General features: G+C 42.8%; 1 protein-coding gene across 6 annotated transcripts; it reads left to right on the top strand.

Annotated features, from left to right (window-relative positions):
* The first annotated feature begins 7496 nt into the window (after positions 1–7496).
* LOC115104851 (zinc finger homeobox protein 4-like) lies at positions 7497–18348 on the top strand. 6 transcript variants are annotated; one of them, XM_029626187.2, is made up of 6 exons: positions 7497–7593; positions 9492–9530; positions 10175–10235; positions 10536–14686; positions 15008–15182; positions 17236–18348. In XM_029626187.2, the coding sequence occupies exons 1-6, from the start codon at positions 7588–7590 to the stop codon at positions 17532–17534; spliced, it is 4731 nt and encodes a 1576-aa protein (XP_029482047.2). In that variant the 5' UTR covers positions 7497–7587; the 3' UTR covers positions 17535–18348. The 6 variants fall into 6 exon arrangements, 5 of the variants coding, with proteins under 5 accessions (XP_029482047.2, XP_029482043.2, XP_029482045.2 ...); XM_029626183.2 differs by having other exon boundaries at positions 9492–9644; XR_003859816.2 differs by lacking the exon at positions 7497–7593 and adding an exon at positions 7994–8134 and having other exon boundaries at positions 9492–9644; positions 15008–15960; positions 17236–17324.
* The last annotated feature ends 537 nt before the right edge of the window (positions 18349–18885 follow it).

Here is an 18885-nt window from a genome sequence, read left to right as displayed (position 1 = left end):
GAATTAGATAATAAACAAAAATGAACAGTAAACATTAGTCACAGAAGCTCCAAAATAATAAATACATTTTAAATGTCATATTATGTATATAGTATTGTAACAATGTGCGATCGCCATTGAATCCAGGCGGTTGACGTCAACAACCTTCATCGAATATTCAAACAAAGATTACAATAATTAGATGTATCCACCAATCCAAAGAAAGGATAGGCGTGAGCTAGAGATCCCGCCATGCCGTTTTGACGACAACGACTCCCATTGTGAGCGGACGTATCTTGTATATACCACAGATAGATGAGAACATCTTTGTCCATACTTAAACCTCAGTGGCCTGTGCACTTCTGCTGTCACATGACCCACTGAAATTGTGCCAGTGCATGTTGAAACGTGGATGTCACATGTCAATAAAACTCTATATATGGATAGCATTCTCGACAGGAAAACCCTGAAATCAGGACATCCATAAAACCGCAAGGATAGCAACAAATTACAAGGATTTCATTTAAAATTGCATTATGATCCCCATTAGTAGACACCAATCGCGACAGCAAGTTACTGGTGTCCAGACACATAACGGCAGTGGTGACACGTCATTCAGGCAGAGCACCACATGCTTTTTGTTGTTGTTGCCCATTTTGCATGTTACTTTGGCACTTTGGCAGTGTTTCAGCCTAGCTCAGTGCTTTCTGTGGTGGTGGGGCAGCCAGTGGAAATTACGGAGCGTAGGGGTTGGTAATGTTCTCTAGTTGCGCCGTGATTGGCTCAGTGTTCTGTCTCTCAAAGGGACACTACTTCGCCACAAAATCTACAGGAAGAGCAAATCAATTCAAGCCACTTGGGTGCTGCCTTATACTTACATTAGACGTGCCCATCCTAGAAGGCTCAAGGTCATTGGCCACAGATAAAATGAAGTCAAATCATATATCTACCATAGCTGTGATTGGACTGATCATGTCAACATCACACTTTCAAAATGTTAGCTAGCAAGTTAGACAAGAAGTCATCATCATGCATCAAGTTGGCAATCTACTGGCAAATCCTTTTCAATCCATGTCATATGGCTCCCGAGTGGTGCAGCAGTCTAAGCCACTGCATCTCAGTGCTAGACGCGTCACTACAGACACCCTGGTTCGAGTTGAGCTGTATCACAACCGGCCATGATTGGGAGTCCCATAGGGCGGCACACAATTGGTCCAGTGTTGTCCGGGTTTGGCCGATGTAGGCCGTCGTTGTAAATAAGAATTTGTTCTTAACTGACTTGCCTAGTTATATAAAGGATAAATATGAAGATAAATGATAAATTTCGGTGCTCATCGGCCATTGAACATAAACATTATACAACAAGTTGGAAATTGCAAATTCAACAATGAGTGCTACGGCGCCACTGCAGCCCCGGGTTTGATCCCAGGCTGTGTCACAGCCGGCTGTGACCTGGAGACCCATGAGGTATAATTGGCCCAGCGTCGTCCGGGTTGGTGGAGGGTTTGGCCGGCCGGGATGTCCTTGTCTCATCGTGCTCTAGCGACTCCTTGAGGCAGGCCAAGTGCCTGCAAACTGACTTCGGTCGTCAGTCCGACAGTGTTTCCTCCAACACATTGGTGCTGCTGGCTTCTGGGTTAGGCTAGCAGCGTGTCAAGAAGCAGTGCGGCTTGGCTCTTGACCCTCGCCGAGTCCGTATGGGAGCTGCAACGATGAGACAAGATCGTAACTACCAGTTGAATATCACGATGAAGGGGGTAACACCATGGGCAACAAAAGTTTTACAAAACTGCCGTCAATCCAGCATGACTTCTAGCGCCTTCAAAACAACTAGAAACTCGGAACTGGGAAATCTCATCAGACTTCAATGAGTTCAAGACAACTAGGAACTCAGATAAAACTAGCTCCGGCTGGGAAAATACAGAAAATAATTTTAAGCGGTCATCTAACTCAGAATTGTAAATCGGGATTTCGGGGCTCTTTCTAGAGCCCACAAGGAGCCCCGCGCCACTTTCCTGTTCAAGTGAGAACAACACAACAAAGTGAGTCCAAAAATGTATTGTATGCTGCTGCATAAATTATGTAGTATGCCAGGGAGATAATGTATACTGTAGCTAAGAAAGTAATACTAAGTTTATGCTGTTTTAGTAAGCTGTTAGTAGCCCATGTGCCTCACCCTAATCATTTGAATTGTTTAGTGTTGTGTAGTGACTTAGCTGGCATTCATCCCCCAATATTTTTTGTTTGTTTGCCAGACCAAGATTTACATGCTAAAATCGCCACTGCATAACGGAAAAGACCAAATACTTTACACGTAGTGTGTGTGTGTGTGTGTGTGTGTGTGTGTGTGTGTGTGTGCATCTATGAGTTACACATTCATGTCAGTACATACACAACTAGTAGTTCACATGGGGGAGAGGCGTTGTGTCATGAGGTGTTGCTTTATTTTTGTTTTTTTGACACCAAGTTTGCTGTTCACTTGTGCTATATCAGATGGAAGGGAGTTCCGTGCACTCACGGCTCTGTATAATACTGTATGTTTCCTTGAATTTGCTCTGGACCTGTGGTCTGTGAAAAGACCCCTGGTGGGGTAAGTGTGTGTGTCAGTGCTGTATGTAAGTTGACTATGCAAACGATTTGGAATTTCAAACAGAGTAATGTTTCTTATAAAAACAAGAATTGATGCAGTCAGTCTTTCCTCAACTCTTAGCCAAGAGAGTCTGGCATTGTTGATATTAGCCCTCTGATTACAATGAAGAACATTTTCTGGTCCAGCTGCACTTTAACTAGTTCCTTCTTTGCAGCATTTGACCATATGACTGGACAATAATCAAGATAAGACCAAACTAGAGCCTGCGGGACATGCTTTGTAGATGACATTCAAATCTAAATGTATTGGTCACATACACGTGTTTAATGCAGGTGTAGTGAAATGCTTGTGCTTCTAGCCCCGACAAATATCTAACAAGTGATATCTAACAGTTTCACAACATATAGCCAAAATGCACGTAAATCTAAGTAAGGAAAGGATTAAGAATATATATACATATGTCAGAGCAGCATTGGACTAAGATACCATAGAATAGTATAGAGTACAGTATATACATATGAGATAAGTAATGCAAGATACGGAGACATTATTAAAGTGGCTCGTGTTTCATGTCCTTAAAGTGGCCAGTGATTCCTAATCGATGTCTATAGGCAGCAGCCTCTGATGTGCTGGAGATGGCTGTTTAACAGTCAGTGGTGTAGTCTAGAATACAATACAGTATATACGTATGAAATGGGTGATGTAATATGTAAACACAATTTAACAGTGACTAAGATAGTGTGGAGTGCGGTTTATACATTATGGAGATGAGCAATGCTAGATACAGAACATTATTAAAGTGGCTAGTGATCCATTTCTAAAAGTGGCCAGTGATTCCTAACCTACAGTTGAAGTCAGAGGTTTACATGCACCTTAGCCAAATACATTTAAACTCAGTTTTTCACAATTCCTGATATTTAATCCTAGTAAAATCTCCCTGTTTTAGGTCAGTTAGGATCACCACTTTATTTTAAGAATGTGAAATGTCAGAATAATAGCAGAGAGAATGATTTATTTCATCTTTAATTTCTTTCTTCACGTTCAAAGTGGGTCAGAAGTTTACATACACTCAATTAATATTTGGTAGTATTGCCTTGAAATTGTTGAACTTGGGTCAAACGGTAGCCTTCCACAAGCTTCCCACAATAAGTTGGGTGAATTTTGGCCCATCCCTCCTGACAGAGCTGGTGTAACTGAGTCAGGTTTGTAGGCCTCCTTGCTCGCACACGCTTTTTCAGTTCTGCCCACAAATTTTCTATAGGATTGAGGTCAGGGCTTTGTGATGGCCACTCCAGTACCTTGACTTTGTTGTCCTTAAGCCATTTTGCCACAACTTTGGAAGCATGCTTGGGGTCATTGTCCATTTGGAAGACCCATTTGTGATCAAGCTTTAACTTCCTGACTGATGTCTTGAGATGTTGCTTTCTATATATCCACATAATTTTCCTTCCTCATGATGCCATCTATTTTGTGAAATGCACCAGTCCCTCCTGTAGCAAAGTACCCCCACAACATTATGCTCCTACCCTCGTGCTTCATGGTTGGGATGATGTTCTTCGGCTTGCAAGCCTCCCCCTTTTTCCTCCAAACATGAAGATGGTCATTATGGCCAAACAGTTCTATTTTGTTTCATCATACCAGAGGACATTTCTCCAAAAACTACGATCCCCATGTGCAGTTGCAAACTGTAGTCTGGCTTTTTTTATTGTGGTTTAGGAGCAGTGGCTTCTTCCTTGCTGAGCGGCCTTTCAGGTTATGTCGATATAGGACTTGTTTTACTGGGGATATAGATACTTTTGTAGCTGTTTCCTCCAGCATCTTCACAAAGTCCTTTGCTGTTGTTCTGGTATTGATTTTCACATTTCGCACCATAGTATATTCGTCTCTAGGAGACAGAACACGTCTCCTTCCTGAGCGGTATGATGGCTGCGTGGTCCCATGGTGTTTATACTTGCGTACTATTGTTTGAACAGATGAACGTGGTAACTTCAGGCATTTAGAAATTGCTCCCAAGGATGAACCCGACTTGTGGAGGTCTACATTTCTTCTGAGGTCTTGGCTGATGAACAATAGTTCTTCCCGGGCTTGTAATGACACAAAACAATTCCTGAGCTAATAACGTAAAAAGGAGTACATAAACAAACAAAATATTGCAGTGTTGCTTAAGAGCTAGTCGCGATGCTGCCATCTCCGTCGGCGCCATCATGTCTGATAAAGTGTAGCAACTGAGTTTAGCACTCCAGCTCAAATCAGTCTGGATTTCAATTTACTCCTGAAAGTGGTAAAAGTGGAATGCACAAGGTGCAATTTCGAAATTGGATAGTACATCAGCAGTTTTCCTCTTGTCATGTTAGTCATTGGAGACTGAGTTATGTATAACTTGCCATCGATGTCCAAACCAACTAGGCCATGTCAACTAACATTTTTTAGCTCTTTTTTTTTGCCCATTGATTTTGTTGTATTGTTTGAGTCACTCAAATATCACATGAACACACAAGACATGACAATGCTGGAAGTGGGGCCTGAGTGAAAAAGTTTGGGAACCCATTTTATAGGGTAACATTTGGACTTCTAAATTTCAAAAGGTTGCTATAAACCTGTCTTAAAATCTCTTAAAAAATTGTATTTAAAAATGATGATGATCTTTTTTTGTATCTTGTATTTCATTTGTAAGGTAATTATACTAACTCAATGTTATTTGTTTTTTTAAAGGTTGGTTAACAAGACCAAACACAACTAGTGTGGTGATAGAGGTTGGAAGACACATTCACATTCCCAATCATCCAACATCCCCAGTCAGAGTGGATCCAAAACTTGCCGAATGGCAGATGAAAGTATCATTCAGTGACACTGGAAGTGATTGCTCTGATTTGACTGACTCTGCATAGGGATAGGTTTGTAGTTCATTATTCTTTAAAAGTGGTTGAATTACCATGTACTAGGTCAATGACACCCAGACGCAGGTAAGCTAAAACCACGCCCCCGGCGTTCTATTACGCTCCCATTGGCTAGCTAGCGTTGTCTCACTCACAGGCGATCAGCGCAGAGACAGTGACCTTCCAAGGTAAGAATGTTAAGTGTAATTTAACAATTCGCTGCCTACCGTAATGCAGGCCTATTATTATCATGTTTGGTAACATTTGCCCATGTATTTATTTTCAGATTTTCAATGAGTTGTACAAATGTCTCATAACTCTGCTGAATTCCCTAAATTGAAGGTCAGCTAAGTTAACCCATCTCGGTATTTGAAGTTATATTATCATTAGTAGGCTACTATCAGGTAAAAGCAAATGCTTATTATTCATAATGTCTCATATTTATTAGCTAATCATTCAGTCGAATACGCTATGCTACAGCCATTGAATCTGTCTTTGAGCGTTAAGGGATGTTAATGGCTAGCTCGGTCCACGACATTATGTTATTATATTTTTCAATCTTGAAATAGAAGGGAAAATTGTATTAATCAGTGACTGAAAATTCGCGCTACGTGATATTCACTTCCGGACTTGGAGTGCGCTCAAAGCGTTGTAGAACGCCTCTCTGAATAACGGGGCGTGGTTTTGGCTTAACTGCCTTGGGAAAAAGAAGACGCCACCTAGACAGCACAGCAGGACATACCTGGAAACCAATCATAATAACTTTTCATTGCATGTTTGTAATAACAAAATTAGACCATTTTAGTGTTAACCATTTGAATTAGACAAAGTTAAGGACATGACAAACTAAAACAAAGTATTATAATGTGCAGAATTGTCTCTGACATTAGTCAGCTACTATTTGTTACAATGTAACAGTGCAGCTGTATGTGCATTTAGTCATTTTACATAGTGCTCTGGGCGGTATCTTTGTAGGTAGACAACCATTTTTCCTTGAACCCTCTAATCGCCAAACAGAACTAAATGTGGAGGGGGAGAGGGGAAAAATAAAGAAAATTATAAAATATTTATAACATAAATACACAATTATCGGACATAAAAGCACGGTATATAGTGGTAAGGATATGGTAACAAGTTATTACCGATCAACAATCACGCAAAACAGGTTGGAGTTTGAGTTTTTCTAAATCCCTGACAGCTGCAAGTATTTTAGAAAGGCGCAGTGTGGACACCTAGGTAATTACTGCATTCCCGGGCATCGTAGCCCGTCATAATAACGCAGAAAATGTACATTACAGAGATTGGAAAACAACTGTAACAGTTTTTAAACATATCCAATATACTCTTTCTATCTTTGTTATAACCCTAATCCCCCGTGACTAATGCAATTATTGTGACGCACTACTTTGCAATCAAATGTACATTAATATAAAAGTGTTTGGTGAAATAAGAAGTGACTTAAACGTTTGTTTGTGCACCGCCATGATATAATAGAAGCACTAGAAGAAGTGACCTAATTACATAGGGGTCGATTCTTTTAGGCCCAAGTGAAAAGTGCCAATCTCATTGAATAGCCTGCAATTGCTGGACTCCGAAACAAAACAGAAACCAAATAGCTTTAATCGAATACATATATTGGCTCACTATATTTCGAAATAAATGTAACGTTTTATCGAGATACATTTCCGATATAGTTGTTTAAAGTTTCAATCTGTAAACTATTCACTCTGTTTAGTTATTTTAATCCTAATCTGATGACCCCATACAGGATCAGGATGTTGGGGATGAAATCTGATTCAATCCGGTTGATTGAATTTTACAAATGCTTATTCAGATCAGTCGCCATGGCTCTGGAAAATCCCACTCTCAGCATGCCTCATTACATTAAACAGCAAAACTGGTTCGACGAGACAAATATTATTTGAATCAACTCATATTGTTACATAAAGGTTTTATATTGACGACACGTCTGCGTCCCTGCTGATTGTCAGCGATCAGCCTTGGGGGGGAGCTGTCGTGTGTTTACTAGAGAGAAGAGGGAGGGAGAGAGACGAAGGGAGAGAGAGAACAGGCGAGGGAGGGCGAGCAGGAAAACTTTTCAGTTTTAAAGAGCGAGAGGAAGCGTGTGCTGGAGCGGCGACCATGCAGGTAAATGCATTAACTAATTGCTCAGAAGTTAATTAAACGATATTGTCGATGTCTTAATTGCGATTGTGCTTGAAATATTGAAACTATCATTTGAACAACAATCGAACGATGAATTGTTGTATATCAAATAGTTCTATGCACCGAATTCGAACATAAATGTCCAAAACTTTTCTGCCTCCCCTTCTCTTCACCCCACCACCCCCCTTTGCCGTGCGCAGTGTGCATGTAGTCTGTTTCAAGTAGCTTAGCGTTTGATTTATTTGGTCAATTATTGCACGAAGCTATCTACAATGATTTGTTAAAGATGTTCGTGAATACTAAAACTCTTGGATAATGAAACTGATCATTAAAATGCGTCCTGGGTTTTGTGGAATGGTGAGGGAGGAGGAGGGGTGCGTTTTTTTTTTTTTTACACATCTGTGAAGGGAAGCCATATTCATTAATTAAATAGCTTAGTCCATGTAGGCCTCAATTTGCGCTGTTGAGCAGGCAGCGGGTGGCGTAATACTGGATGCCCGATTGGAAGCCCATAATCTGTGGGGTAAGGGAACCACTCAAGGCCGAGGTTTCGGATGGGAACCAAAAGCCTAGCGACTCAGTCTATGTATCAATTTGTAGTGGAACGCTATGCTTCAGGATGTGTAGCCATGTACACCTGGGATAAGTTTATTTTATGTTTTTGTCTACTGGAATAGCTAGTTGAGTGCGACGGGTTATCTTGCTGGCTAACAGGCTGGCACGATTGTTTGATCCTTTTGTTTTAATTTCGCACCGTAAATGAATAATCAATGCGGTACGTTTCGAGTCTCTGTTTTAGCCGTCCTTTATAATTGCAGAGGACTTGTGTTTGTTGCATTTCATAACATTAGTTAGCATCACAACGTTGATAGCTTGGCTAACTAACTAGCTTGCTAGCTAATTGATTCATCACTGTTCCGCGTATCTAATTAATATGTACCTTAATTAGCTAAAGAATGAAGAGCAATGGGAATGTATCAATACCGTTGTATAAATCCTTAAACTATGGTTTATAACGCACGGCACTCTCTCTCTCAACTATAATAATCAAGCAACCTTGTTGGTAAAACGATATTTTCTGGGCACGGCTAGCTAGCTAATTGGTGAGGACGGAAGTGGGCAATACAGCGGAGTGTTGGTATTCGACATGTATCTTTTTATCGCTCATCGATTCGTTTAGAAGTACCGGTATTGAAAGTTGTAGCCTAATAATAGGGTCGTTTGGTCTAATTACACAATTCAATGTCTGCCGAGTAGCTTTGGAAAAGGACAACACTGCATTGTCTCGTGGTTGGGGTATGCTGGCCATTTACAAGGCTATTATATAGGTGTGTGTGATCACGTTCAAATGGCCCATGGTTCGCTCATTAGTTACAATGAAGCGACATGTTATGTTTTGCATGATCCTAGATATCGTACTTGTCTCTGAAATTTGGTAAATGTATGCTGGTCAAGGTCAATAATCACGCCATTCACAACGATTTAATTGAAGTGGAATAACTGTTTCTTCGTGTGAAGTGAAGTGACATTGCATTCAAGTCAGAAAATATTCTGTATTTTTATTTGTCTGTTTTTATTGATTTATTTGGACCAAGTTCGTCATACTATTTTGTCTGTATAGCCTAAACAATTAGACTAGCAATAGGCTGTATGTGTTTCTTCTGATAGTTATCTATATTGAGGCATAACTTGGATTACTCTCTCTATTTAGGTTTATGTAGATTTATATTTCCAACATACTTACTGAAATAACATTTGCACTGTGTAGCCTATGACATTTTAAAAAATTAATTAAAAAAATACAAGTAAACAACCCTGGATATGGTTCTAATTTCAAAGCAATATTTTTCTATCCACTGAAACACATTTTGATCTTGCAGGAGAAGTCTGGAGAGACGGTGAGCAGTGAAAGCAACGAGGTGTGGTTGTGCCCCCTGTGTCAACAAGGCTTACCAGACAGGGGCTCCCTTTCTCTGCACCTGTCTGACAGTCATAGTGTGCTCCCTAACTGTGTAGACAAGCTGCTGGACATTGTGAGTAGTGCTACGCTACATCACATGGGTCTACAAAACTTGACTTGGGTGTCTGTTATTATGGTGATGTGTTTCATGAATGATACTTGGATGTTAAACAGTATACATGATACATTACTGTACATTGTACAACATGATACATTATTGTACATTGTGTGTATGTACATTGTACATTGTGTATGTACATTCGACATTGTGTGTGTATACATGATACATTATTGTACATTGTGTGTGTATACATGATACATTATTGTACATTGTGTGTGTATACATGATACATTATTGTACATTGTGTGTATACATAATTGTGGGACTGTAGACCGTTCAATATAACTTTATTTACCCCCTTAGGGCATTATTAGTAGTGGATCACTGGTTATGTGAAATATTGCAGAATGAGTCACCAATTTGTAGTAAGATGCTCTCTTGTTGGACTGCAAAGCTAAGCAGTTGGTTCCCGTGTCCGCAGAATTTAGTCTGAAGGTAGTGTTTCCTTTTTCAGAATGAATTAATCACGTTTTCTTCACCAGGCTGCTCCCAAACAGGGGGCGAGTGGAGTGGACGGGGACACCGATGTTCGGCATGACGCAGGTGACTTTCTCCTTTGAATGACCGCAGTACCCACCATTTTGCACTGTGGATTAGTTTATCAATATTGTATTTATGAATTTATTTGAATAGTGGATACAAGCACATTGACAGAGTAACCTAAACATCTAGCGTGTGCTAATAAATGCCTGTTACTAAGAGGGTATTGTTACACCTACAAGCATACATTTTTTTGCTATGACTGTATTTGTGTTTGTCAGGTAATACATTAATCGGGTGCTGTCAGGGTTCCATCTACCAAAAAAAGCTGTTGAAATGTCTTGCCTTTCTCCTTTACATCAGATGCTCCGTCATTACAGCTGGAGCTTTTAGAAGCCGCCTCCCTCTCAGACCCGTGTCATAATAATGAGAACGCTGACGGACCCCAACATAATTCCGACAGTAGGCACACTCTCATTGGGTCTGGAGACAAAGATAAAGAGATGGATAAGGAGGGAGCTAGAGACCTGGAGGGAGGTGGAGTTGTCTTTGAGATGTATCAGGAGAGGGATCAGTCCACAGAAACACCTGACAACAATGAAGAGTCAAAGGGTACAAATTGTGTAATGGCTGATGGCGATGACAGTCCTCCATTCAAGTGTAATGCGTGCTTAGAGGCTTTTCCTACCAGGACCGCATTAAGTGTTCACTACAACTCTGCATCCCATGTGCAACGGATGAGAACCGGATCCCTAAAACAGGGTGGTGAAAATGGGACCCCAGCCGCTCCCTCAGTCCCTTTTCTGTCTCGGCCATATCTATCAAACAAGCCCTACCAGTGCACTGTGTGTCGAGTCTCTTACAACCATGCCATCACCCTGGAGAGTCATTTGAAATCTGTTTTGCACCAAACTCGTAGCAGAAATGCAGGAATCTCTGCCAACAGTGCAGGTGGAAATTCAGGAAGGACCAATATGGCTACTAACTTAGTTGTTACGTCTGGGGGCAGTGCTGCACAGTTGGTTAGCACCCCCAGCAGCAATTGTGTCACCCCGGCAAGCCTGGCTGCTGCAGCAATGACTAACAAAGATGGAGATGCAATTCAAACCCAGCCGTCTCCCTCACTGCTTTCCTCCCCTGTGACCTCTGCTCAGGCAGTCTCTGCTTTTCTCACCCTCCTCACGTCCAGCCCAAGCTCTATCTCACACTCCCTCCTCCCCTCCCTCCTCCCCTCTCTGTTTGCGGCTGGTGCATCCCCTGCCACGGCCTCACCTCAGCTCATAACCCAGACTCAGATGCTCATCCCCTTTATCCTGAATGGGCTCCAAACACAAAGCCAGAGACTAAACCCAGAGCTTCTGACCCAGTCAATACCCCTACTAGGTCTCAATGCTGCCCAGCAAGCTATCCTGGCCCAAAGACTCAGTAGCTTACAGAACCAGTGGCCAGCTGTCAGTCTCCAAGCAATCTCACAAGCCTGTTCAGAAGACAGCCAAACAAACAAGAGCAAAGTGAAGCAAGACACAAACGAGGTGACAGCTGAGGAGAAAGGATCACTTAAGGCTGAGAAGGAGGACAGTTGGTCCATGGAATGTGGTGATGGAGAAAGAGAGATTTGTGAGGAGGATGGTAAGGGATATGCACAAGAGCATCTCAGCGTCTTAGTAGGCAAAAATAACAGGGCTGAGTCATGTATGATAGATGGAGATATTGAAATGAAAGAGAGCACAACAGAGAGCGGGAACTCAGCAGGTCACATGGGGCCAGATGAGAAAGTGGGGGACAATGACAAGTTTAGTGACCGCTCACCGTCTGTTACCAGCAACTCAAGCCTAAGTCCTACCACTTTAAACCTTTTGCTTAGCGCTGATTCTACCCCTCAAAAATCTGAAGTTGGCACAAGCCCTTATGCCTCTGTCTGCTCCCCGGAATCTAGCCCCTCTAAACGCACCTTAAAGTCCCCCGATTCAACTCGTCGCCATGCTCATTTCAGGGCTCGCCACTTCTCAGGCCCCCCGATACTGTCAGAGTTCCAGATACAGGTTATGCGTGCGTTTCTGGAGTCGCGTAGCGAGGCTGATGCGGCCAGTCCTCCCCGTGACGACTGCGAGTCGTTGGGCAGGGAGGTGGGGCTCACCGAGGTGGAGGTACGCAAGTGGCTCACCGACACCCGACGAGCCAAAGAGCGGCAGATAGCTGGGGGAACAGAGCGCGTGAGCAGCATTGCAGGCTATGGTAAAAAATACAAGGGTCTTGATAACGACGAGGAGGAAGGTTGTCTTACGATAGATGAGACCGAGGGTGGGGTCAGCGACGAGGCCTCTGGCAGTCACGCGATGGATTTGTCAAATAGTGGAGGGCGTAAAGAGATGGGGAGGGAGAGCCAAGGGGACTCGTGTCTGACCTCAGACAATGAAGAATTCTACACTTCTGTCATTGTGAGTGATGAGGACAGCCTGAGTGGCTCCATGAGGGAGGGGCCAGACAGCCCTGCTAAAGAGGAGGCTCTGGTAGAACTGTCAGGAGACAAGGGTTCAGGAGGAAAGGTGTTGCGCTCCACCACGGTGTTCCTCTCAGACGCTGAGGATGACGATGATGCCGAGGAGGCCGCAGCTCAGAGAGCAAAGAGAAGAAAGAGAAAGAGGGAGTTGGAGCGGGAGGAGGTAGAGGTTAAGAAGGAGAGACTAGACCCCGACGTGGATTTACAACTAGAGGCGCAAGCTGATCCTCCTTCCCACCTTCCCGTCACCATTGACCAGCAACGGCTTCCAAGTGGCATTCTACACTCACTCCCTCTGTCTCTGTCCCTCACTCCATTCTCTAATCAGTTCCATAGCCCTTATGTTCTCTCTCTCCCTTCATCAGTGGTTGGGCTCGGAGTTGCAGAAGGAGATGGAGGCAAAGTACCTGCCTTTCCAAACCCCCCTAACATCACCCGGTTCTCTGACCCTCTCATTACATCATCCCTCTCCTCCCATACCCACACCTCCCACTACATGTCTAATGGAGGAGACTGTGAGGCTGCTTTAGATCTCAGCATTGGGAAAAGCAACAGCTCAACATCTCTCACGGGTGACAAGACTTCAGCACAAAAGGGCCGTCTGCTTGATGGACTCGGTCTAAGGCCCACAGCTTTTGGGGCACCTGGGGAAGGGAGACTCATTGTGGTCAAGGTCAAACCTGAGCAAGCGACTTCCAACAGCAGTGGCTTTGTCAGTGGGAATAACATGGCCAAGGCCAGCACTGTCTACATGAGAGAGAAAGAGGAGAGGGAACAGAAAGGCAGGCCCAAAGCACGGCGGTACCGCGACATGAGACGTTCCAGGACCATCATCCAGGCTGAGCAGCTAAATGTGCTTTATGGCTGCTATTTCAAAGATCCAAATCCTGGGAAACACGAGTTTGAGCAGATATCAGAGTGGGTCCATCTCCCAAAGAAAGTTGTACAGATTTGGTTCCAGAACATGCGGGCTAGGGAGCGCAAGGGTGAGGTTCGCTTCATCAGTGATGGCACTCTGGCAGCAGTGGGCAAACCACTCATCAAGTTCACCTGGCCACTGTCACAACCCATCTTCTCCAGCACCCCTAAATCAAACTCCAACAGCAGCGTCTCAACTGTAGCCAATCCAGTACGGGCCATCCCAAAGATGGAGGTGAAGAAGGAGGAAAATGTAAAAAAAACAGTTCCAAACAGGCCCAAGGAGGTGACCTCTTCAGTTTCCTCCGTGAGCCACAGTGTGTCTGCAGTGCCAAAGACCAAAATGGAGTTGACGAACAATGTCACAATGGTCAAAATCGCCCCCAAAAGCATCGCTCCAGCTCTCCCTGTCGCCCACAAGGAAACCCGACCTCCCCCGCCTCGCCCCCTTCCCAAACATGCGCCTGAAGAGGAAGTTGGGGAAGATGATGAGGAAGTGGATGATCGTAACCAAGCGAAGCCACTCGCCAGGCCTGGATCCACCAACCGCATGGTGCCAAAACTGCCCTCGACGCCAATTAGCAAGTCTCCTGCTGCGACGTCACAAAAGCAAAATGGGCTCAATTACTGGTCGGCCAAGGGCCCCTTTAAGATCAACACACTGTCTAGGGAACAGTTGGGTCTGTCAGCACCCCGTACCTTCACAGCTGTCTGTGCAGCTGCTGCCCCCACTGCCATCACCATTTCTGCCACGTCCTCCGCTCCCGCCTCTGCTGCCACGGCAACTACCACCCCCACCACCACCACAACAGCAAGCGCAAGTAATCAAACCACAGTCAGCATTGTCACCATCGCTAAGACCTCTCCATCAGAGAGCAGCTTCCTGCACCACTCCACCACCCGCAGGCCACGCACACACCTGTCCTGTCTGCAGCTGTCCATCCTGCAGTCATGCTATGAGACGTGCGCCCACCCTAACGCCATGGAGTGTGAGGCGGTAGGGACGGAGCTGGGGCTGCCGCTCAAGGTGGTCCAGATCTGGTTCCAGAATACCCGCGCCAAGGAGAAACGATGGAGGCTGCAGCAGGAGAAACTGGTCAGACATTTTACTGTACAGTATGCAATGAATTGGTCTGTGGAGATATATAAAAATAAAAAAATTTACAGGCAACTATTTAGGAAAGAGATTAAGCCCAGTTGTGAACAAAAAAATCTATTTCAATGGAGATGTCCATTGTGCATGCGTTTTAGTCCAGGACTAGGCTGAATCTGTGTCTGGGGAAACCAGCTCTAAAACGTAGCTTCTTGTCTAGAACTGTATGTTGAGGTAATACACCAGTGGCCTTTTGTTGAACATGGAGGTCAGAAGCCAGTGTTGGAGTGACACTTTTTTTTTCTTTCTCTCTGCCTTTTGTAGTCTCCTGTGTCGTCAGATCCCTCCAAGACGATTGACATGAGCTCGGGCAGCTACCTGCAGTACAACGCTCTGCGAGCCCACCGTCCCATCCTTCCCAAACCGGTTCAGCTAACCGTCCTGGAGCCCTCTTCTCCCCCAGCCGGGGGCCAGCCTGCAGGCCGAGAGACGCTGAGAGGCAAGTGCCAGGCCTGCAACACAGGCTTTGAGTCCAGAGCAGCAGCAAGATCCCATGTCTTCTCCCTTCGACATTTAGCCACTCTGAGAACCACTAACTTTGGCCAGCCAGCGACCATCATCAACAATAAATCTGATAGCGGGTCTATTTCTGTTTCCGCCTCCGGGTCTTGTGTGGAGGACCCTTCAGCTTCCCCACCCTTACCCAGCAGCACCAGCTAAGGCACCCATCAGTGCTGGTGAAGACTGGACCCATTGGGCTCCTTAAATGTTTATAAACACATTGGGCACTGGTCCTCCAAGCTAATATTCTTTAATGTGTGATGGAAAGGCCCAGTCACCTACCACCCTTTGCTCCCTCACATTGGATGTCTTTCTCCCGAGTTCTTGTGTCCAAACTGGATACACTGTTGTCACACTGCTTCACCAAAAGTTATCAAATGAGTGAACATTTACCAGTCCCTTATATTGTCCTGGGCTGCAGTTATAATATTGTTCTTAACCATCCTGGCCCAGTTTTTAAATCACTATTATAATACTTGTGTATTATCCCTAAAGACTGTGCTTATGCAAAAAACAATTAGGCCATTATCTGACTGACTAAAAAAAGACTGCTGGGATTACCTGTAACTGTATCGAGTTGGACCAGAAATGAGAAGTAGCTCTGTTTTTAGTGGCGTTGAACTTGCCATCTTGATTGTGTGTCACTACAAGCTTTCTGTATGGATACAGGTGGCGTGTGTTCAGATGGTGTATGCTACTTCACATGGAATCGGAAGGTACTTTTAACTGTTTGTGACTAGAATTGGCCTGTTAAACTGAACAGATTATCCCCTCCTGTAAACACACTGGCTGTGGCTGAAATGGAATCCTCCATGGGCCCTGGTCAAAAGTAGTTCACTATATAGGGCTCCATTTCAGACACACCCACTCACTGTTCTCATGACAATCCTCTATAGACAGGGAAAAGAGAGGCTGAAGAGGGCAGACTCTCATAATACGGCACTTTGATGCGTTTTACATTGTATGAAACGTTTTTATTCTTAAGCATTCTTATGCAGTGTCTTTCTACTTAATGAAAGATGTGCGTGTTGCATGTTGGATGTGTTATTGTAAGTTACATTAATTACATTGGAAACATTGTTTTTGGTACTTGCAGTCTGTCAAAAAAAATATCTACATTAACTCATTAAACACCAAACAAAATGGATCAGACCTTACTGCTGTGCAAGGAAAGTCTTAGTCCTGACACTTAAATTATTTCTAAAATTAATTCACTACTGGTGTTTTAAGATCTATTGAATGAATGTTGAACAAGAAAATAACATTTCCTTATTTGGTCAATGAAAAATATCCACAACAAATCATTTCAAGTGTAAGATTGAAACGAGTGATATTCCTTAACAAACAATATACACTGAACACAAATATAAACGCAACATGTAAAGTGTTGTTTCATGAGCAGAAAAAAAGATCCCAGAAATTGTCCAAACACACACAAATGTGATTACATCCCTGTTTGTGAGCATTTCTCCTTTGCCAATATAATCTATCCACCTGACAGGTGTGGCATATCAACAAGCTGATCCTTACACAAGTGCCCCTTGTGTTGGAGACAATAAAAGGCCACTTAATTTTTTGCAGTTTTGTTACAACACAATGCCACAGATGTCTCAAGTTTTGAGTGTACAATTGGAATGCAGGAATAGCCACCAGAGCTGTTGCTAGAGAATTTAATGTTAGTTTATCTACCACAAGCCACCTCCAACGTTGTTTTCGAGAATTTGGCCTCAACCGCAGACCACGTGTATGGCGTCTTGTGGGCGAGCAGTTTGCTAATGTCAATGTTGTGAACAGAGTACCCCATGGTGGGGTTATGGAAGCACAGCAATACTGTGATGAGATCCTGAGACCCATTTTATTTTTATTTTTTTAAGGTATCCTTGACCAACAGATCATGTGAAATGCATAGATTTATTTAAGTTGACTGATTCCCTCATATGAACTGTAACTCAGTAAAACAGTTAATTGTTGCGTTTTATATTTTTGTTCAGGATACATCAACTTCCTGGGGAGGTCAAATGAAACCGACTTGACAAGAAGAACTAGAAAAGAACGGGGTTTCATTTCTGAGATTTTTTTTTTTTCTGTCTTGAAACATATGTGGTTGCAAGCTAGTACTTATCTGTGTATGGGTAGAAACAATGCAAGTCCAGAAACCAGGAGAAGGGAGTCAGTTGGGTACTCTAGTCGTCACCTTTGTCTTACTGGGGATACTTCTGTAAGCAATTGGGACATGCAAAAAGTCAAGACCGCACAAACTATGAAAGGTGCTGTTTTGAAGGACACATGAAATACTAAAGATATTTTTCCTTCTGTTTTAAGTTGTATATTATTAACAATGTTACTATTAATAGTTTTGACAAAATGCAAAATGACAAATTACACTTTTTTTTTTATTTTTAAGAAATATATTAAGAAAAAAATAATATTCCAAAGTTATCCTTCCTTTTGCTTTCTGTCATTTAAAAAAACCAAAAAGCAATCTTGAGGTTGACAGAGCAGCAGAGATGTTCTTCATGCAAACTGTAAAGGAACTCCCATGGCTTGACATTTGAGCCAGTCCAAGATTTTTACCATGAGCTACAGATGAATGCATTTCAGCCTTCACAACCTGGGGCAGGCACTTGATTTGGCTCATAGACTACAAGTTTTAAAATATCCTTCATAATTACTAATCTTTTTTGCTTTTCTTTTTTGTTTGTTATGGTGTCGAGCTGTCTGTCTAAAAACAAGGACTGGGTTGCAGTGCTGTGCTCCAAGTCTGGGATCGGTCCAAGGTAGTTTTATGGAGATATGCTTTTTATTCTATTCACTATTCATTGTCACTTGATTATCACTATTGTTATAACTACTACTTCTGCTATTTTTATCATTATTCATCACTGTTTTGATTGTTGACTCATAACGGTTTTAATGTCTCTTTACTCAAGAAAGAGAATTTTTATTGGTAGGAATATTGAACAATAATGGTGGCAGTGTGTTATAAGTGTGTTAGCATATTGATTCAGCTTTTTTTCCTTACTTGTACTCTCATTTTGTGTTGGATCGCCATTTGGTTTTCTTTGGTATACAGAAAATAAATACATTTTAATTGAACAACAAAACTGGTCCTATTACCATGTTATTGGTATGTCAGTTGGGTTTATTGCTCCTCAGCTTGTTAAATGAATCTCACCAGTCACTTGTGATTGTCTACATGTTATCATAACCAAGAGTATTTGCAAATTCACTGGATATGCCTCTATGTGGCCTGGAGGTGTGGATGCTTCTAGAGGGGAATACAGTAGAACAAGGAGAGTTCTACTCCATGAGGAGCTCTCAATATGCATGTTGTTTACAGTTAGATATTTAGTTTCTAGATTACAACTGAATCTGCAACCCAACCTGATCTGCTAATATAATAAAAACTAATTGTAGAAGTTACTCTGTAAATGGAACACCTTCTCTCACTCCACTTTTCTTACAATAACATTAACCACCACCACCATATTTGTTCAGCCATCCCCATGGGAAAAATTAATGGGGAAAGAATAGGATTTGGGAATAAATGCTCAAAGTAAGGTATGAGGTTAACACAGATTTAGTAATAATAGGCTTTTGTTAACTGATTGCTATGTGATTTATTTTTAATTGTTAAATTA

Source organism: Oncorhynchus nerka, linkage group LG22, assembly GCF_034236695.1.
Source record: "Oncorhynchus nerka isolate Pitt River linkage group LG22, Oner_Uvic_2.0, whole genome shotgun sequence".
In the NCBI taxonomy this organism is placed as follows: domain Eukaryota; kingdom Metazoa; phylum Chordata; class Actinopteri; order Salmoniformes; family Salmonidae; genus Oncorhynchus; species Oncorhynchus nerka.
This window is presented reverse-complemented; position numbering and strand designations above follow the sequence as displayed.

What these genes read in the sequence shown, in the direction of transcription:
- LOC115104851 (XM_029626182.2), top strand. Translation starts at nt 8,105, where the DNA reads ATGCCCGATTGGAAGCCCATAATCTGTGGG. An exon ending in GGAAGCCCATAATCTGTGGG is followed by an intron (nt 8,135 to 9,491) that starts GTAAGGGAACCA and finishes TTGATCTTGCAG; the next exon opens with GAGAAGTCTGGAGAGACGGT. An exon ending in GGCTGCAGCAGGAGAAACTG is followed by an intron (nt 14,687 to 15,007) that starts GTCAGACATTTT and finishes TGCCTTTTGTAG; the next exon opens with TCTCCTGTGTCGTCAGATCC.